The sequence below is a fragment of the Callorhinus ursinus genome, unplaced genomic scaffold (assembly GCF_003265705.2).
Source record: "Callorhinus ursinus isolate GAN/ISIS: 27379988/994484 unplaced genomic scaffold, GSC_fseal_2.0 scaffold15, whole genome shotgun sequence".
NCBI classification, from domain to species: Eukaryota; Metazoa; Chordata; class Mammalia; order Carnivora; family Otariidae; genus Callorhinus; species Callorhinus ursinus.
In genome coordinates, this window is record NW_027397077.1 from 39,352,299 (window position 1) to 39,372,402 (window position 20,104).

The window sequence follows — 20,104 nt, forward strand, 5'->3', positions numbered from 1 at the left end:
AGGTGAGAGGAGTCTAAGGACTAAGCCTTAGATTCCTTATCTGTAAAATGTAATTTCTCTTAAGTGTGCCATCTCATGAGGTTGTGGTGGGGTTCACTGAGAAAAAGGAAGGTATTAGGAAAACAAATTGTATGTAGATCATAGAAATTATATCATATCCTCAGTCATATAACTTAAGAACTCCAGGGATCTCTGACCCTAAAGATTTGGATTTTGTTAAGGCTCCATTATATTATGGTTTCTATCTCTTCTTAACTTCTTCCAGAATTAGTTAGGTAGACTCAACATCTAAAAGCCCTTAGCTACAGTTTCTGAACAAGATCTCTTTTTCCTTGCCCTTGCCCTCCCCTCCACCCTCTTCAGTCCTGGCTGATGGTTTTATCTTGGTGCCCCAATGGCATTCTGCTATTAAGCTAAGCTTTAGTCAAGATGGTGCTGCTTCAGCTAGACTATGAGCGAATCACCTGCACTTTTAGTGACAACACAAAATCTGACTCAGTAGTCTGGAGTGGGGCCCGAGCTTCTGCATTTTCTCACAAGCTCCCAGGTGATGCCACCCCACCCTGTAGTAGAAGTACATTAAGGAACTCTGTCTTGGTTGCCCCACAGCAGCTTTTCCTGGAAGGAAACCAGCGCAGTGCTGATGGCAGTCGAGCCCTTAAAGAAGGGGAAATGAACGTTTGCCGAGGGCCTAATGTTTGCCAGGTGTTAGAGTTTCATGCACTAGCTCCCTCAAGCCTTGCAACTACCCAGTGAAGTAGATGGTATCACTTCCATTGTCCCGGAGAGAAAGTGACAACCCAGGGAAGTAACTTGGCTTTCCCGAAGACCACAGAAGTAGTAAGCAGGGTGGGTTTAAAATCCGGGTCTTTCCTCACTCTGCTCCATGGGTCTCTCTGCCTTTTCTTTCTGTCATCACCACAGTTCTTCCACCAGCAGGGCCGCACCTTCTAGGCCAGGGCCACGGTGGTGTATTCGTCACCCTAGAGGAGTTATTGAACTTTGTTTTTACTTTTTACTTCTTGTAAGGCCTTGAAGTAACTCTGAGTGGGCAGTGCCTTTCAGTTGAAGAGAAAGGAGTATATGCATGTTTAGGTGGGAAGAAACAGAACTTTTTGCTTCTTTTTTTTTTTTTTTAAGATTTTATTTATTTATTTGACAGAGAGAGACAAGTGAGAGGGAACACAAGCAGGGGGAGTGGGAGAGGGAGTACAGGCTTCCCGCAAAGCAGGGAGCCCGATGTGGGGCTCGATCCCAGAACCCTGGGACCATGACCTGAGCCGAAGGCAGATGCTTAACAACTGAGCCACCCAGGCGCCCCAGACTTTTTGCTTCTTTACATACCTGGCTTTGGTGTTAATAGGACAGTAATTAGACCACATTACACAGGGTAGAACTGGATTTAGGAAGTGGTTTAGTTCTGTTAATCCACCTCCCCAGTTTAGCCCATCATCTGGGAATAGAAGTCTGGATAGGGATCTCTGAACAGCCAAGACATGTGTTTGTCAACAAGTGTTCATTGAGCTGCTGCCATGTGGCAGTCCCCAAGGATCCAGTTGGAAGTCCTACCAGATAAAGTCCCTGCCCTTAGGTCTTTTGGGTAACACAGACCAATAAAGAAGCAATGACTGTGTAACAAGAACCAGAATTATGGGAAGTACAGATGAGGCACTGGGGGATAGTGGTTAAGTTCTGTACCTAATTCCAACACGGGAGGGACTGAGGGGTCCCCCACACCACCAGTTCTTGGACATGAGCTGGGCGTCCTACGATTCAGCTCAATTCTGACGCTATCTACACAGAGATAGCATCAGATTCCACAGGTTAATAGCTCAGTCCCACAAGACAAACGTAAATACACAAGCCTGCGTTTATTCATTCAAATCTGAGTATCATGTGCCAGACATAGCTCAGTGCTTAGCACCGTAAGAAAAAGATCTTAAGGCCAAGAGATAATAAAAATAAAAGCAGGAACTATGAGAATGGAAGCTGAATTGGTTCTTTGAGTAGGGGAACTAGCAAAACAAATCACCACCTAGCCTGACCAGAAAAAGTATGCCACTTCTACATTAAAAGACTGCCCACAGCCCCTAAGAGGGAAATACTGGCATGTTTTCCATCTTGGTTTTATGGAGTTTGCCGAATGGAAGCTCTCAGCCTGGGAGAATCACAGTTTGAAGGCATTTAGAACTTGGAGGGAGCTGCTAGTGTGACTAAGTGAGATCCTGTTGTAATAGATGGCGCTGATCAGATCTGTGAAAATGGCCTGGGGCCACCAAAAGGCAAGAGGAAGACTACTATGGACAGTATTGTATGTGCTGTTTCATATTCTCCTGGCATCTGAGTTGAATTAGGAGATTATTTTGTACTAAGGTGCCTTTTATTTTATTTTATTTTATTTTATTTATTTATTTATTTGACAGAGAGATAGAGAGCACAAGTAGGCAGAGAGGGAGGCAGAGGGAGAGGGAGAAGCAGGCTCCCCGCTGAGCAGGGAACCCGATGTGGGGCTCCATCCCAGGACCCTGGGATCATGATCTGAACCAAAGGCAGCCGCTTAACCAACTGAGCCACCTAGGCGCCCCCCGAGGTGCCTTTTTATTTCATAGAGAAACTGAGTGAGGGGAAGTGGCAGAACTTGGTTTTCAGTGAGCCATGGACTTTCTAGGGCATGGCTGGGTGGCCAGTGCCACCCTGTAGGCACCTTGAAGAAGCACCCCAGCCTCTTCAAGTTTGCCATTCTTGCTGACTCCAAAAAAGAAAAAAAAATGACTACAAAAGTAACATCTTAAATTAGACCTTACAGAAAAACACACCATGGGAAGTGTAAGTTCTGTTCTTTCGCCCCCTTGTTCTCTTTCCAAGATCATTAAACTGCTGGTCCAGGTTTTTATTTGAACCCCTCTTTTTAACTTCAGTTTCAGACCCCCACTTGATAGTAGTTAGTAACTGTGGCTTGCGAATATATCTATGAAGACTACTAAGAATCAGCAGTATTTTTAGAAGACTATTAATCCCACCAGCATCCAGATAGCCTTAAAAAGTTAACCACAGATGTGTTGAACTTACTCATTTGGAAAGAGTTATTTGTGTGCATTTGCTGTGCGAGAACACCTGGATGCCCAGAAGGATTAGGATATAGAAGAAATTAAATGCCCTCTAGGACTTGACCTGGAAGCTCAACCTTATAAGGAGGGAACATGAGCGTCTTCCCTCCCTTCTACTCATTTAATCTACATAGTGTCCCACTCTTTTAACTTTCCTGCCTCTCCTTGTGCAACCAGAAGCTCTGCCTGGCTGATTTGGATTGGTAGGTGAGTCTATAAGAAGAGACCTTGTTTTTAGGGTCTACTGATTTGATTATGGCTTTGACTTGCTGGAGCTCATCTCTAAACCTGACTCTCTGATGTTCTGGAAGTCTCCTTACCAAACCCAGTGCAATAACTACTGTATTTCTCCATGCCACAAATAGCTGCTTTTTTACCTCCTTTGCTCCAGCATTCCCTGCCCTGTTTGCTGTTTGGACTGTTAAAAGACAGTTGGAATGTTGATGAAATACCAGAAGCTTATCACCATGTGAAATACGAACCTTCTTAGCCTACCCCCTGAAAGATCACAAAAATGGCCCTGTGATTTCCATAGGGTCCCCGGGACAACTGGTGTCTTACTCTGGGAGTCAAAAAAGGTACATCCCGGACGTAATCAGCATCTAGTTGGCCATGTATATTTCTGTATTTTATGTACCATGTCTTCAAAGTAGCTCACTTGTTTTTTCATTTTAAGGATTCTAAAATCAGGATGACTTAAATTTTATTACCTATAATACAGCATTTTTTTTCTCTTCCTGAAAAGCTTAACATATCCATGATCTAGAATTTAGGGATTAAAGCATTTACTAAATTTCTTTTTTTTTTTTTTTAAGATTTTATTTATTTATTTGAGAGACAGAGAGAATGAGAGAGAAAGCACATGAGATGGGGGGAGGGTCAGAGGGAGAAGCAGACTCCCTGCTGAGCAGGGAGCCCGATGCGGGACTCGATCCCGGGACTCCAGGATCATGACCTGAGCCGAAGGCAGTCGCTTAACCAACTGAGCCACCCAGGCGCCCAGCATTTACTAAATTTCAAATGAGTATTCACACACACATCTGTAGACTTCACATGGGGTCTTTGTGAACACACACACACACACACACACACACACACACACACACACACACACAATGCCCATTTAGAAGCCAGCCTGACCTGACTCTTGCCTGTGCCTTAGGTTTCAGAGCACTGTGCAAGTGAGCAAGTTGCAAGACCTTGTCAACCGTAGCAAGACGGCCAGGTGCAGAGGGCGGTTTGTCTGTCCAGTGATCCTGTTCAAGGGCAAGGTAAGAATACACCATTCCCTTAGACCCTGTTCTGGGGTAACTGTCTGAATGCAAAGTGCATGGTCGACTTGTTCTCAGCATTTGCCAGCCAAATGTTGGGTGATTACTGGGTACCTGGTGCTGTGCAACGCAGGCCAGAGAAACAGACCGATTCTTTTTTTCTTTTTAAAGATTTTATTTATTTGACACAGAGACAGCGAGAGAGGGAACACAAGCAGGGGGAGTGGGAGAGGGAGAAGCAGGTCTCCTGCTGAGCAGGGAGCCCAACGCAGGGCTCGATCCCAGGACCCTGGGATCATAGTGACCTGAGCCAAAGGCAGATGCTTAACGACTGAGCCACCCAGGTGCCCCAGCAACAATCTAATTCTTATACCACCTTCCAAGGGAGTCTATGTAGGGAAGGGATAGTCACACCAAGAGTACCCCACCCTGTGCTTTTTTTTTTTTTTTAAGATATTTATTTATTTGTCAGAGAGAGAGAGAACAAGCACAAGCAGGGGGAGCGGCAGGCAGAGGGAGAGGCAGGCCTCCTGCTGAGCAGGGAGCCCAATGTGGGACTCAATCCCAGGACCCTGGGATCATGACCTGAGCTAAAGCACATGCTTAGCTAACTGAGCCACCCAGGCATCCCACCCCACCCTGTGTTCTGGAGCCAGATTGCCTAGGTTCAGATCCTGGCCCTGTTACTTCCTGCCTATACAAGGCCTCAGTGTCCTCCTCTATAAAATGGGGATAATAATCATGCCTACATCAAAGGTTTGTGGACTAGATTAGATCAGGTAAGTTAATACATTGTTGTTTGTTCGTTGTTTCAATCCTATAATTTACTAAGTGTTTACTGAATGTATATTAGGTTTCAGGCCTTAAGATACATCAGTGTGTAGACAAAAACCGTTACCCTCATGGAGCTTATACTCTAGTGACGTTCGTTAACTTGGCTCCCCAGTGTGGTCTCATTTACCTATCTTTTAATAATCCTTTGATGTAATTGATGTTCCCATTTTGCAGATAAAACGAAGTCATTTTTTTTTTAATTTTATTTATTTATTTGAGAGAGAGAGAGAGAGAGAATGAGAGATAGAGAGCACAAGAGGGAAGAGGGTCAGAGGGAGAAGCAGACTCCCCACTGAGCGGGGAGCCCGATGCGGGACTCGATCCCAGGACTCCAGGATCATGACCTGAGCCGAAGGCAGTCGCTTAACCAACTGAGCCACCCAGGCGCCCTAAAACGAAGTCATTAAGTAACTTTGCCAAGTTTACCAAAAGAGCTGGGATTTGAAGTGAACCTGGAGTTCCCTCAGGCTACCACACTGAAATTGAGGGTCCTCCAGTGTGGTGTAAGAGAAGCTTGGACAGCGGTGTGGAGTGACTCACGGTGGCCTCATTAAGTGAGCAGGCCTTGGCTTGAGAGCACTGGAGGAAAAACAGAATGCTAGCTGGCACACAGATGGGAGGGTGCTCCTAGCAGGTGGTGCAACATGGGGAAAGGCATGGAGATAGGAACCAGAGGGGCCAGGGCACTTCCCTGGCTGGTTGGGGAAGGTGCGTGCCAGGTCAGAGGGTGGAAGGGATTGATTGCAGGAGGCTGAATGCTGACCAAGGTGCTTGCAATTGCCAGGAGAGCAGTGTGATTTTTGAGCAGAAATATAGGAGGAAAGTAGCATTTTCGGGGGGATTAGTCTGGGAGGAGCAGATGAAAGTAGAGAGAGCCTGGAGGAGGAGAAGGGAGCAGATGCAGTCTCTCTCTTCAGTTGGCAGATACATGAGCATGTGGCTTGCAGAATCCAGCTGCGGTTACTCAGTGTGGGTGGTCGAGTGCCTGGGCAGTGAGGAGGCGAGATGTGAGGCTTGTTTGGGCCCCTTTGTGCCTGCCTTTTCGTGAAATGGGAGAAGGGCAAATGGGGGGGGTAGTTAGGAAAGGGGACTTGAATGAAGGCTTGCTTGGAGAGGTCAATTGTATGGAAAAGCTGATATGGAAGTTCCTGAAGTTGATCATCTTACAGCTTTTTGTCCCCCTCCCCCTTTGGGAAGCTGTCGGGTTCCTGCAAGTTATTGGAACTCCAGTTTAAAGACCACTGCTCTATGGAGCATCGTGCTTGTCACTAGAAATTACATAGGTAATACTCAAACCAGTGTTTGCCAAAGAACAGTAGTTTAAGGATACGCTTGTGAAAAGCATTCCCTTTGTCTGTGAATGAGAAATTCTGCATACCTGAGTTGGCCTGACCACAGGCTCCCCATTCATAAAGTCCGTTGGTACAGGTACATTGATATAACAAAGGCTCCGAGACGTCTTGTAGCAGAGAGACCTGTGTAGCTTTGTCAGGTCTGGTGTTTCTCACTGCTTTGTCTGTACATCACGAGGAAGGAACTTTCCTGAATGTGTTTGAGAAGTGCCACACTGAACAGCTGAACAAGTGGGGTTGCTAAGTGGCAGATTGTTTGCACTTACAGACTAGGCAGGCCTGTGAAAAAGAGCCCTAAGCCCCCTGATTTCAGAGGAAGACTGGGGAGTTAGAAGGATTATTCTGAGGAGTCTTTGCCCTTAATCCTGCTTTCTTCTCTTTTTACACCTTGTCCAGGCAGTGAGATACCTTTCATACCTTTTGGCTTCCTCTGACACAGTCACTTTTTACCTCCCTATCTCCCTACATGGGCTTCATTCTCATTGCGTGTTTGAATGTCTGTCATTTCCTCTCTGCCGTAATCCCTTTGAGGACAGGGGCCTTGTCTCACTGTTGCCCTCCCAGCACCTAGCGAAGTACCCCCCGGCCTAGGCGTGGAGGCTGAGCTCCTGTTGGATAAAGCAGTAGTGGGCCCTCTGCTAGTGTCTGGGCGACAGAGATGAATAAGGTGGCCCTCGTCCTCGTGAGCGCAGTGAGTGGCAGACAAGTGAACGGGCAACCGAGCGGGGGAGTAGGAAAGGTAGGAGAGCATGTTCTGTTGTGAAATGAGGACCTCCTCCTCAGATGTGTGGCACACGGCAGGCGCTTGGTAGCTAGGGCGGTAGTGGCAGTGTTTATTACTAATACTTCAGAGGCAATACCTCTGCTAGGTTGGGGAAGGCAGGTGTGTTAGGAAGTGCTTGCTTCCTTCAAAACTCAGTTCAGTGTGGCTAGTGCAACTGAGGAACAAAGTGTTTGATGTTATTGCAGTTAATTTATAGCTGAAACAACATGGAATTTTTTTGTGAAACACAACCGTATTTGGGGTCAGGACTATTTTCCCCTTTAAATGCTAAAAGTAAAGGGGCACCTGGCTGGCTTAGTCAGTACCCCATGCGATTCTTGACTTCAGAGTCATGAGCTGGAGCCCCACGTTGGGCATAGAGATTACCTAAATTAAAAAAAAAAATTTATTAGTAAAAAAAACAAGGCTAAAAGTAAAGCATTCTAGTAAAATACAGATCGAATTTTAAAGATTTAGTACAAAAAATGTAAAATATTAATGATTTTTAAAGTGGCTATATGTTGACATAATATTTGGGCTATAATTGGGTTAAATAAAATATATTATCCAAAAATTTTTAAAAACTCAGTTCGGGGCGCCTTGGTGGCTCAGTCGTTAAGCGTCTGCCTTCGGCTCAGGTCATGATCTCAGGGTCCTGGGATCGAGCCCCACCTCGGGCTCCCTGCTGGGCGGGAAGCCTGCTTCTCCCTCTCCCACTCCCCCTGCTTGTGTTCACTCTCTCGCTGTCTCTCTCTCTGTCAAATAAATAAATAAAAGCTTAAAAAAATAAAAAAATAAAATCTTTAAAAAAAAAAAACTCAGTTCAGGCATTCAAGGGTAAGGTATTCTCCCTATGCCATTTTCTTCCCTAACACTTGAATTTGACAAGTCATCTTTCTCTTCGTTTCCTCCCTTAAGAGATGGGGAGTAAAGGTCTGCCACTTTTATCTGTGTGTCAGAGTTGGTTAGTAGATGAGCAAATCCTACAGAGCGATACTCTTCATGTGGAATTAGAGGCCTCTCACAATTAGATAAATGGAGAGCATTCACAGTGCATCCTGCTTTCTCAGTCAAGAGCTAAGCTTAAAGTGCAGAAGTGATAGGGTTATGGTTTGGAGCCATGAGGCTGAGGAACAGGGCTCAGGAGATAGAGTCTGCAGTCCAGTACCGCTTCCACCAGGTACAGCCTGAGGACCTTCCTTCAGAGGAGGGTAGTGCCTCACTTGGGGAGTTAGCCAACTTGCCCATTCTTTTCAATCTGCTGAGTCCTCTGGGCCCGCGTCTCGCTGCCTGACTTACCAAAAGGCAAGGACAGACAGATCTAAGGGATATGAGAGAACTGGGACAGAAAGAGGTGTCTGGACCTAGAAAAGAGTTCAAGAAACAGTCTCAAAACTCAAGCGCCAAAGACAGTGTGTGTCTCTGCTCTGAAAAGCTTCAACGACAACAACAACAAAAATGCAAAGAAAAGTGAGATTTGGTATTAGCAACTTAGATGACGGGGGAAGGGTGGGGATGGTAACATGCCAGTCAAACTCAAAGAAGCTTTCCCAGGCGGCTGCCGAAGATGGCAGAGGGGCAGGGCCTGGTGCTCGATGGCAGAGGCTATCTCCTGGGCTGCCGGGCAGCCATTGTGGCCGGCTGGGTGCGGCTAGGCTTGGAGTCGTGCGCTGTGAGGGCATCAACATTTCTGGCAATTTTACAGAAACAAGTTGAAGTAGCTGGCCTTTCTCTGCAAGCGGATGCACACCAACCCATCCTGTGGCCCCTGCCACTTCTGAGTGCCCAGCTGCATCTTTTGGCGGACGGTGCGAGGCCCGCTGCCCCCTCGACCCAGCAGGGCCAGGCTGCCCTGACTGCCTCAAGGGTTCCTGCCACCCTATGACAAGAAAAAGCAGGTGGTGTACTCGCTGCTCCCAAGGTTGTGTCTGAAGCCTACACAAAAGTTCGCTTACCTTGGGTGCCTGGCTCATGAGGTTGGCTGGAAGTACCAGGCAGTAGCAGCCAGCCCTGGAGGACAAGAGGAAGGAGAAGGCCGAGATCCATTACTTGAAGAAAAGGCTGCTCATGAGGCTACAGAAACAGGCTGAAAAGAACCTGGAGAAGAAAAATGACAAATACTCAGAAGTCTTCAAGACCCACAGACCCCCGGTCTGGGCCCAGTAAAATTGGCTGTTTATTTCTGTGGGAGGGAAGCCCTCAAAACAAGCTGAATGCCCCCTATTTTCTTGCTCCTAGGAATCAGACCTCCCCACTTAACGTGAGAGTTTCTTAGGTGCTAACCCTGGGGATTGACACTTGCCTACTGCAGTTTTCCACTTCCCTACTCCCCATTACTGGGGTGGTCCCCTTAGAGCATCTCTTAATGGGGGCTAGAGGGAGGTCCATGGATGGATTTGGGAGAGTCCAGGAACCTCTAAAATGTAAGTTAACTGTGGTGCATACATTTTTTTTCTGGGGATAGTTGATCATTTTCATCAGATTTTCAAAATGCTTTTGGACCCAGAGAAAATTAAGCAGCCCCCACCAGAGTGTATCCTCCTCAGGCCGGCAGGAATCCCCGCTCATGTGCTTCATCACAGACTGCCCGGACAACCTTCCCACGAATCTCCTCTTGTCCTCAGCCCTGAAAAAATACCACACCCTGCCTTAGGTTGTATCCAGGTTGCTTTTCTATTACCTGCCCCCTCCTGCAGGCCTCCACTACCTCAAGAGAGCTGGAAGGTGACCTGGTGATGCCCACCCACACACCTTTCCTGTAGCAACAAAACCTTGTCTCTCCTATTATCTAATAGGTAGAGAAGAAAAAGAAGCCCTCAGGCAGTATTTTGCAGTCTTGCGGGGACCTGCTTTACCTTGCCAGTCTGTATGACCTATTCAGAAATGAACGTCATCCCTCTCTGTCATGCAGCTGTCCTCTAATATAAACTCCTAGCCACCTCACTGCCACCCCTAGCCTTTAGCTAAACTCTGGGTTAGTTGGCTTACCCATTACCACCTATCTCCCATGTCCCCAACCCAACCGGATCCCATCACAGTTTAATTAAAGATACAGCCTTAAAATTAGATTTTGAAGTTCAGTCCAGTTGCTTGGTTTCTAGGATTCTAGCTCTCAAAGTGATTTTTAAGTAATGAGGAAAAGAGTAAAAAAAAAAAAAAGGTAAGCAGTTATAGCTACTACATTTCCTTGGTAAGGAAGAGAGAGATGTAATTTAAAAAAAAAAAACAAACCAAACCACCGAAACGGTTCTCCCTTAATTGCCCCCCCTGCTTCAGAGGTTCCCCCCCCCCCCCCCCCCGCCGTGCTAAACAGTTGCAAGTGATGATAAGCACACAGGCTTTGGAGGTGGGTAGGTCTAGATCAAATCCCAGCTTACCCCTCCTTGCATGACCTTCCGTATCACTTCACCTTCCCGCGCCTTTTATGAAGCAGCGACAGTGCATGCACCCTGCCACGTCTCCTCATGGGCTCACTGAAAATTCAGTGAGAAGGTGGTATAAATGTTTCAGTGCCACGCCCAGCACACATACATAGACCATAACATCGAATCTTATACACATGCACGTGTGACAGCCCCTAAATCTGTCCATTACTCTTAGTAGCACTCTGGTGCCTCTTGTTTGGGAGAGCTGCTCCCTTGACAGGACGTAGATTAAAAATTCTAGGCATTCTTCAGATTGACTGCTGTGGCCTGGGTGCTGATAAGACTTTGGGGAGTGCTCCTGGACCCAGAAGCTGGGCCTGGAAGACTCTGCGGAGTCCTAGGCATTCCTTCAACTGTGCACACTTGAGAAAATCATCTTGACCGTTGGCCAGAGTGTACAAACTTGCGGATCTAAATGTACAGCAGAGTGATTATAGTTGTTAATGTATTATATGCTTGAAAGTTGCAAAGAGAGATGGTCTTAAATGTTTTCACCACATAAAAGAAATGGTAATTGTGTGACATGATAGAGCTGTTAGCTGACTCGATGGTGGTAATGATTTTACAATCTTTAAGTATATCAAATCAGCATATTGTAAACCTTAAACTTACACAGTATTGTATGTCAATTATATCTCAATAAAGCTGGGAAAAACAAGAACAAAAAACCTAGAAAAGCATCTGAAAATGTTGTTTCTCTCCCAGCACATTTGCAGGTCGGCTACCCTGGCTGGATGGGGGGAGCTATATGGACGCACTGGCTACAACTATATTTTCTCAGGTGAATACTGAGCTACCTCCTCTGACTAAGAACAAGAGCCCAGATGTAGAGGATAGCCACCCACACCACAGTGGCATAGGTAGAGAGTATAAGCAATCTGGGTGGAGACCAGGGGCCTTCCCTTCACTCAAGGAGATGCTGGGGTAAAGAAGCCTGCCAGGCATAGGGGATATCTGATGCCGAAAGACATGAGGGCTGTCCTTGGGGGTGGTGTCGGAGTGGGGTGGGAGGAGCCTGGTCAGGAAGGCCCTGGGTGGAGCCCTGTGCAACAGCCTTGGTGCTGACAGGTTTCTCTGGCAGGGGGTGCAGATGATGCCTGGGCAGATTCAGAGGACATCACCGAGGAGGACTGCGCTCTTCGGTCAGTGCCAGATTGTTATGGATCTGGGCTTGTATTGGGGATGGGGTATCTGACCAGTGGTGGGCATTTTCATACCGATGGTGTATGTTCATCACTGGTCCAGGTGAGTGCTTTGGCTCCTTTCCTTCCACGGCTAAGTCCATGCCCCTGAAATAGGGTCATTCAGGTCCATCCCATAGCTTCTCACCAGAGCTGATTTTATCGGCTGTCTGAGCAGTCTGTCTCCCTCCTGGGCAATATCTCAGCCCCAGGGTCTACGGGTCTGAGACAGGGCTCAGACACGTGTGTGTGTTCAAGCCCCGTGGTTTCCAGGGTGTGACCAGGGTGCTGACAGCCAGCCTGCCAGGTGTCACAGCACATCTGGTACCAAGGCACAGGGCAGGGGCTACAGTCCCCATGTGGGAGACCCAGAGACTAGAAGTTACACAGTTCATCAAGTTGTCATCAATGCCATAATAGAGCTTGATACAAAGAATTATTTTAGGCCCCCTTAAAGGGAGGAAATGGGTTGGTTCATGCTCTTCTACCTCCTTTCCAAATGTTTTTAGAAAATGACACCCTAAGATATTTTGGAAAAGCTCCTTTGCATGCATGGCCTGTACCCGTGGGAAGTCTTTAACTGGTGTCAGGCATCTCTGGAATGCACACGAGCACCCTAGTAAGATCAGCTGCCCAAAATCATGGTTTGGTGCATGAAAAGGCATCTCACTATGCCCAGTTCTGCCTGTTAGTTCCGAGAGCAGCAACCCTGGCTTGTGCTCAAGAATGTTTGGCTCTCCCCCTGAGATCAGACGACCTCTGCCTCAGCCAGGCTGTCTTCCATAGCATACACTGTTCTTGGCGAGGACACTGCTGTGGACAGCAAAGCAGTGGGCATTAAAAAATTAATGGTGACTGTACTCATTCTACTTTTGTCTTTATCTGTATGACCGATCAAAAGACAGCCTGGGGGATTAGGAAAAATTTTATCTCCTTGCTGCTTAGACCTGCTAAGAAGAGGGAATTCACTTGGTAGAATTTCACAATCGGGTGATAAAAGAGCTCTAAAAAGTCCATCTCCAACAAGCATTTCACTCTGTTACATTATGAGCAAATCATATGGCTAAAAATGGTCATAAATGGGAAAAGGGCTGGAGGGAGACAAACTCATGGAAGCTCAGAGACTCTATCAGCCACCAGCTTGCTGCTTTTTAGAACTCAAGAGATTATCTTGAGTCTTTTGGCTTAATGCCAAGCAGGGCCAAAAAGCCCTTTCCCAGTTCTTGGCTGCAAATTGCTCCTCTTTGAAATATGTTCCACAGAGCAGGGTAATCTCTTAGAAAGTCACCTTCCCTGAAGCCAGTTGTCCTGTCTCGGCCCTCCTTCCATCGAATGGAGAAGGGAAACAGAAATTCTTGCCAGTGACATCTATACTTCCTTGAACATGCTCCCTACCCCCCAGACTTCTCTGAATGAGTGTGCAGTACAACTTCTCCCTCCGGCTCTTTGTTTCAGAAGTTCCGACACACATCTTTTTGATAAGGTCAGAGGCTATGACATCAAGCTGCTTCGGTACCTGTCAGTCAAATACATCTGCGACCTGATGGTGGAGAACAAGAAGGTGAAGTTTGGCATGAAGTAAGTACAGGCCACCTCCTGCATTGGTGATATGTTCACCGCTTTTCAGGTCGGTGATGGTATGCAGCAGTTACTAAGGGCTCACTATATGCCAGGCCTCATGCTGAGGGCTTGCTGTACATCTTCTAGCTGTATCTTCAAACATTCTTGCAAGGCAGGTTCTACTATGCCCCTCTTGCAAGTGAGAAACTAAAGCACAGAGAGGTTAAGTAACTTGCTCAAGGTCATGCAGGTAATAACTGAGGGGCCACGAGTCTCTAACCTGCGCTCTGCTGCCTTCTTCTCTTAGAAGCTCTTGAAGGTTTGTCCCTTGGCTCCAAGTTCTGCACCATCTCTGGTAGGTTAGAGTCTCTTTCTAAGTGGAACAACAACAACAAAAATCAGTGTATATGCCCAATTTTTACTTCACATATGGACCAAATCTTGAAATTTGATAAGGCAAAATTTGAAAATAATGGAAGTTGGGTTGAGGTGATGAGATTGTAGAATTCCCCCCCCCCCAAAAAATGTTTTATTTTTTCATAATACTGACTTTTACTTACGCGGAGGTTGTCTTAGAAAATAAGACGTACTGAGGCCTTACGGCTCAGCTGTGCACAGACACCTGAATATTCCCTTCTCCCTTCTTCCATCAGAATGTCCAAAGTCTTTCCCTTTCAGATGCCATTTGTCCGCCCTGTTGAGGAGTGTCCTCAGTGAATATTGGAGAAGACAGGAGAGGCTAGAGTCCCCCAGAAGCCGCCTTTGGACAGTGTCTCAGTTACTTGTTCTCATCTCATTCCACCCTCTGGGTCAGGGTGGTCGTGCTGCCTTCATTTGTGGGACTCAGCGGGGAGGTTGTTGCGCTTTTGGATGCTGCAGAATTGGAGAGTAACCTCTCTTGCTTGATAAGTTAGAGTAGGGGGCAGAGAAGTTACATTTCTTAATTGTTCAAGGTCAGCACTGCTGAAGGGAATCATTCCTAAATCTGAAGAGTAGTTTCTTTAGCAAGAGGTTCATTTTACATTGATGTAATACTCATTGGGGAATGGTGCATATGTGTTGTGATGCCATAACACATTGTGTCCTGTCTTGTAGTGTAACCTCCTCCGAGAAGGTGGACAAAGCCCAGCGCTATGCCGACTTCACTCTCCTCTCCATCCCGTATCCAGGTAGGGAGCTCTTTTCAGTGTCTAGTCAAGAGACAGGTTTCCTAGGACTGGGTGCTCTCGGAGGCCATCTGCAGGCTTCTATACTGAGGTACATAGGTGCTCTAGAGCTTTCCCGGATGATCTTAGGTTTTGTGTTTGTCTTGTTTTAAAGATTTATTTCTTTATTTGAGAGAGAAAGAGAGGGAGAGAGGGGAAACTATGCAGACTCCGTGCTGAGCACTGAGCCCAACATGGTGCTCAGTCTCATGAGCCTGAGATCCTGACCTGAGCTGAAACCAGGAGTCAGACGCTTAACCGACTGAGCCACCCAGGCGCACCGCCATGCCTCCTCTCCCCCACCTCCCATCCCCCCTGCCCGGAGGATCCTATGTTGATCAGCATAGGACACTGTGGGTCTCAGTCTTAAGCTCTCACACTTAGGGTAGGACACTGTCCTGGAAGGCACTTTCCATTCGGGGTCCAGGGATTGACCCCTGGCTCAGGTACTACTACTACAGCCCTGAGCGAGTTACTTCACCTCTCCAAGCCTCAGCTTTTCTCAGGTGTCATTTGGAACTTCGAAAGGCTTAACTCAAGGTTTGTTGTGAAGCTTAGATGAGATCATGTTTGTGAAGGTGCTCTGAGCAGGTAAAACACTATTTCAGCATAAAACAACATTACCACTACTCTGTGTCAGCAACTAATCATGCTGCGCCAGCCTTTGTGGATTTGAACCTTTGAATGTCTGTCTTGGGGTGATCAGGTTGTTTATGGAAATTGCCCTAGGTGAGGCCCTCCTGGTGATGAAGAACATAATTGCTGTGTCCCCAGTTGTACACCATGGGTGGCCTCACCATGTTGTAAAACACTTTGGCGTACACAGAGCTTAGCTGCACTTGTCTCTGGTGCCCAGGTACGTATGAGACCTATGGCCAGGGCAGTATTGAATGTACTGGATAGTAAAGCTATGTCCGGTTGGTAACATTGAAACTTTCTGATCATTACCTGCTTATTCAGCAAGGGCCGTCAGAGAGCCCTAATGTCAGCCAGGACTTTGTCAACAGACAGCAGGAAGTCTTCTCTTTCTCCTTGAAACCTCTCTTCTCCTTCTCAGCATCAGCATCCGCCTTCGGTCCTGTGCTGGACCTTGTCTCCTCACGTTGGAGCCACATGGCCAATAGCAAGAGCAGGCCAGGGACAACAGGTTTGCTCTACAGCAGGTCTTCTCATTAGAACTACAAGTTTATCTAGTGACTGGCAGGAGAGGGTATCCTCCCCAGTGTGAGCTGGTGGTATTCAAACCACGACCCTTGATAGCCTGGCACTCTTCCCATAATGGCCTCCCCTGGAGTCTCTCTTCACTCTTCTCTGCCAGCTTAGCGGTTAGTGCTACGTAGAGCAGGGCGCGAGTCCCAGCCCTATAGTTCTGTGTGTCTTTGAATAAGCACCTCAACCCCGCCTCACATTGGCTTCATCCTCCATAAAATGAAGATAATGGGGCTTATCTCAAGGTAAAGTGCCAGATCTACCCCTAACAGGTGTTCAGTAAACAGCAGACTAAATGATGGGTACACAGGGAGGACAGGCTCAGGGAAATTTCTCTTCCCTGAAAGCTGTTGGGGGCAGATGCAAACCATGATGGTGATGCTGTAGGCTTGAGCCACATTGTGACAGAAGTGTCCTACGCAGAGTGTCTGTGCTGGAGCAGTTAGATAGCTCTAAAGCTAATTTTCAGACCCAGCTCCCAACTCCCAGATGTTTTGGGGGTCCACAGACCAACGTATTCTGCTGAACAGGAAGAGTCTGTGCTGTGTGAGGAACCACGCGTCACTTTCTTTGTTGTTTATATTTAGGTTTTAAGTAGAGTTTGGTTTGGAAAAAATCGTTTTTTTATTTTATTCTGGCATGTTAATCACCATACATTACATCATTAGTTTTTGATGTAGTGTTCCATGATTCATTGTTTGTTCATAACACCCAGTGCTCCACACAGAACGTGCCCTCTTTAATACCCATCACAAGGCTAACCCATCCCCCCACCCCTCTCCCCTCGAGAACCCTCAGTTTGTTTCTCAGAGTCCACAGTCTCTCATGGTTCGTCTCCCCCTCTGATTTCCCCCCCTTCATTCTTCCCCTCCTACTTTTTTTTTTTTTTTAGAAAAAACAGTTTTGCAGGAAGTTTGCATACTACTTCTCCAGAACTGTAGCACCGCACCCTTTCTGCTGTAGTGTGACAACTTGCTACAGGACTCCCCAAATCTTAACACCCTTTGACCCCGTTATTCAGCAGGCCATAATGCAGCTAACTCGGGGTTGAGGATGTTCATTGTGATGTCTGTTTATACTAGCAGAACACGAGAAGCATTTTCATTAGAATGATGATTACATAGTCATAGAAAAATGCTTAGAATTTTTGATATGGAAAGATGCTTAAGATGCTAAGCAGGACACAAAATTGTATTAGTACAGTGTCAACAATGTAAGGGAAAAAATGCTTTCACAAAAGGGCGAGCAGGAAATAGCCAAAATGGTTAAGACGCTACAACCTGTGAATTTTTTTCCCTCTTCTTCCCAAGGTATCCGTGTACTACATCTGATAGTTGTGTGTGTGTCTTGGTGGGAGGGAAATTAGTAGACTCCAAATCAATAGAAACCATAAGGCCAGAGGTGGGGGAGATGCCATCACACATCCAGGTAAGGGGACGGGAGAGGCACTTTTTACCTGCTCTGCTTATGTTCTTTACAATTTCTTTACAAGCCTGGATTACTTCTTCCCAAGGAAAAGAAACAGTTAACCATTACTGAAAGGCCAGTCATGAACTGTGCTTTGTAGCTGTTCATGCATCTCAGCTGAGTCCTCTGATGACTGTGAGGCCAGATGGGAACTCTGATGCTCTCAGTTCTAGCTCTGTTAGATGGACTTGGATTTGGACTGGCCCTTGACCTGGAGAAGTGTTCTTGGGAGCACTTCCTTCAACACACGAAAATAGCTGAAGATTCAGCTACACAGGTCTGATTGGTTTTCTTCTTGAGTGAATGGCTGTTCTCACCCCTGCTTTTGGTCTCATCTCTCTTGTCTCTCAGTGGGTTTAGGAGTCTGTTTAGGTAATGAATGTCAGGCATTGCCCTGGGTACTGAATCTCTTTTAATTCTGTCCAGTTCTCTCAAGAAATTGCCTCTGCATCACAGGCTGGCCGGAGCTCAGCCCACAGCCTGCAGTGTTGATTTGAGCAGGTCAAGTTTGGGGAAACTGGTCCTTCGAAGGAGCTCTGAGAGATAATTGGTGGCTTTACTAAACCTGGGCTCATAAGCCCAGGGCCCCTGTCTGATATTTATATTTCTTCTTTCTGCCAGTGAGGCACCTTAGACTGGAGCATTAGAGCTGAGGATGGTTTCCTGACTTCTCGATCAGCAGTGAGGCCTGAGGGATTAGAGTGCAGAAGTGTGTGTGGCTTGGAAGCCCGGGATACAGGACATGGGCTGCGTCTCCAGACCTTCCTCTCCGAAGGAACCTTTCCAGTCTTGCCTGGGGTGGCCTCACACAGGAACTTGGCCCAAGAGTAGCTGGGGAGGTTCCATGTGAATTTTTTTGGCCTGTGGCCACCTCCACAGTATTTCGACAGCTCTTTTATTGCCTTTGGGTGGGGACCTCACCGGGCTTGGACCTGTGGTCAAAGGCATGTGCCCTCTGAAGTTTGTACTGGTTCTGGTCGAGGAAGTGAGAATAACTTCAGGAAACTGCGTCGAAATGCCTTCTCCCACTCTTGAAGCCACAGCAGCCAAAATGCTCCCTGTGCTGTGGTAGATGAGTAAGTCTCATTCTCTGCGACCAAAGCCCCTGTGGGCCCTCCCTGCAGAAGCAGCATGGTATAACCAGCACTATTATTATTCATAATACCAATGGCTGTCATTCAAAAGCCATCTGTACAGTGCTTGCTAGGTGTTTTATATGTAGTATTTCATCTTCAACCATTTTATAAATGAGAAAATCAAGGCTTAGAGAAGTTAAACCACCTGTTTGCAATCACAGAGGTAAGTGAAAGGCTCAGATTTGAAGCCGAGAATGTTGCTGAAGCCCTTTCCGCTGTTCCTCTCTATATTCCTGAGGGCCTACTCTGGCAGAGTTTCTTAGAATTTTTCTAGAGAATGAGACAGAAAAGGACCTCTCAGCCAGGTTTGTTGGAGACGGACGTGTCTCTGGAGCACCTGTCATGTTTCAGGCACTGTCTGTGGTCTTTTCTGCTATGTCCCTGGAGGCATGTGAGGTTGGTGTTAGACAGGAGGGAGAATGGTCCTCGGTAACTAGGGGAGTGGCCGAGGAAAGTGCCGTCGGCACTCAGATCGTAAACCGTGCTTTGTTGGCTGGCTGTTGGCACTTCAGGGACGTGTAGGAAAAAGGGACCTGAAATCAGGGAGAAGTGACCAGTAACTGCTGAGCCCAGCTGGGGACAGAAACAAAGAGGTGTGCTGGCAGGCCGTACCCATCAGGAGGGCTTGTAACTGGAAACCAAAGGAGCACTAGCTCTTGCCTGCCCGTGCCAGTCCCCACCGGTGTCAGCCATGGTCTCACATGGGCCCACCAGTATGGCGGCCACCTGGGTCCTTCAGCATTCAGGGGCATCTCGGGAAACTGGGCTAGCAAGGGTGATGTCTTAACTCTGCCCTTCTCTTGCAGGCTGTGAATTTTTCAAGGAATACAAGGACCGAGATTACATGGCCGAAGGGCTCATTTTTAACTGGAAGCAGGTATGAGCAGTGACATTCGTCAACTTGGGTCTTAACGTTTCTTTGCAAAGGGAGAGCACAGGGAACAGCTTGCAGTCTTTTTGGGGAAAACAACTACCTTTTCCTTTCTCTTCTCTGCCATGGATGAGTATCCTTATTTTCCTTCCCTCTCCTCTTTCTATGCACATGTTGGAATTCTCATATATGCTTTCCTCTCCCCCTTTAATTTATCCCTTTCTTCAAAGGTTTTTTTCAGGGACAAGATAGGAAATATCCTTTCTCTCTGCTCTACCATCTGCATAAAAAGTGGGACCTGCATTCTGTTCCTTTCTCAGTAGGCAGGAGCAGGCCCCGGGAGCCTGCTGGACGCTGACTGCAGAGTCATCCTGTCTGTCGCAGCAGCGAACAGTAGAATGGCCCACTGAAAAACTCCACTTGCAAGCAATGTCTGGTCCCTTTGATTTTCAGACTGTCACTCCTAGGGCAGCACAGGCATCTGGCCCAGAGAAGGCAAGCACTGTGGAAGGATGTCCTGCCTGCCTATGGAAGCCACAGCTTCAGGGTCGTGACCCGCCCTGTCATCATGGCTTCTCCTGGTGGCCACCTGCATCTCACAGGTGTCTTTCTGCCCTCAGGACTACGTCGATGCCCCACTGAGCATCCCCGATTTCCTGACTTGCTCTCTGAACATTGACTGGAGCCAGTATCAGGTGAGGGGCCTTACTGGAGCAGGGCAGG

General features: G+C 47.2%; 1 protein-coding gene and 1 pseudogene across 7 annotated transcripts in view; both read left to right on the forward strand.

Moving 5' to 3' along the window:
- Positions 1-20,104, forward strand: part of MTMR14 (myotubularin related protein 14) — a 46,361-nt gene that overhangs the window by 3,592 nt on the left and 22,665 nt on the right. For 4 of the 7 annotated variants that reach the window (XM_025885654.2, XM_025885651.2, XM_025885653.2 and 1 more), the window contains 7 exons: positions 4,270-4,378; positions 11,458-11,533; positions 11,834-11,894; positions 13,389-13,511; positions 14,589-14,662; positions 19,317-19,387; positions 20,002-20,076. In XM_025885654.2, the coding sequence (XP_025741439.1) occupies positions 4,270-4,378; positions 11,458-11,533; positions 11,834-11,894; positions 13,389-13,511; positions 14,589-14,662; positions 19,317-19,387; positions 20,002-20,076 (589 nt within the window). Of the gene's footprint in view, positions 1-4,269; positions 4,379-11,457; positions 11,534-11,833; positions 11,895-13,388; positions 13,512-14,588; positions 14,663-19,316; positions 19,388-20,001; positions 20,077-20,104 lie in introns of those variants that run through there. The other 3 variants (XM_025885652.2, XM_073901598.1, XM_073901599.1) reach the window with 2 other exon arrangements.
- LOC112834189 (large ribosomal subunit protein uL13 pseudogene) lies at positions 8,104-11,446 on the forward strand (annotated as a pseudogene).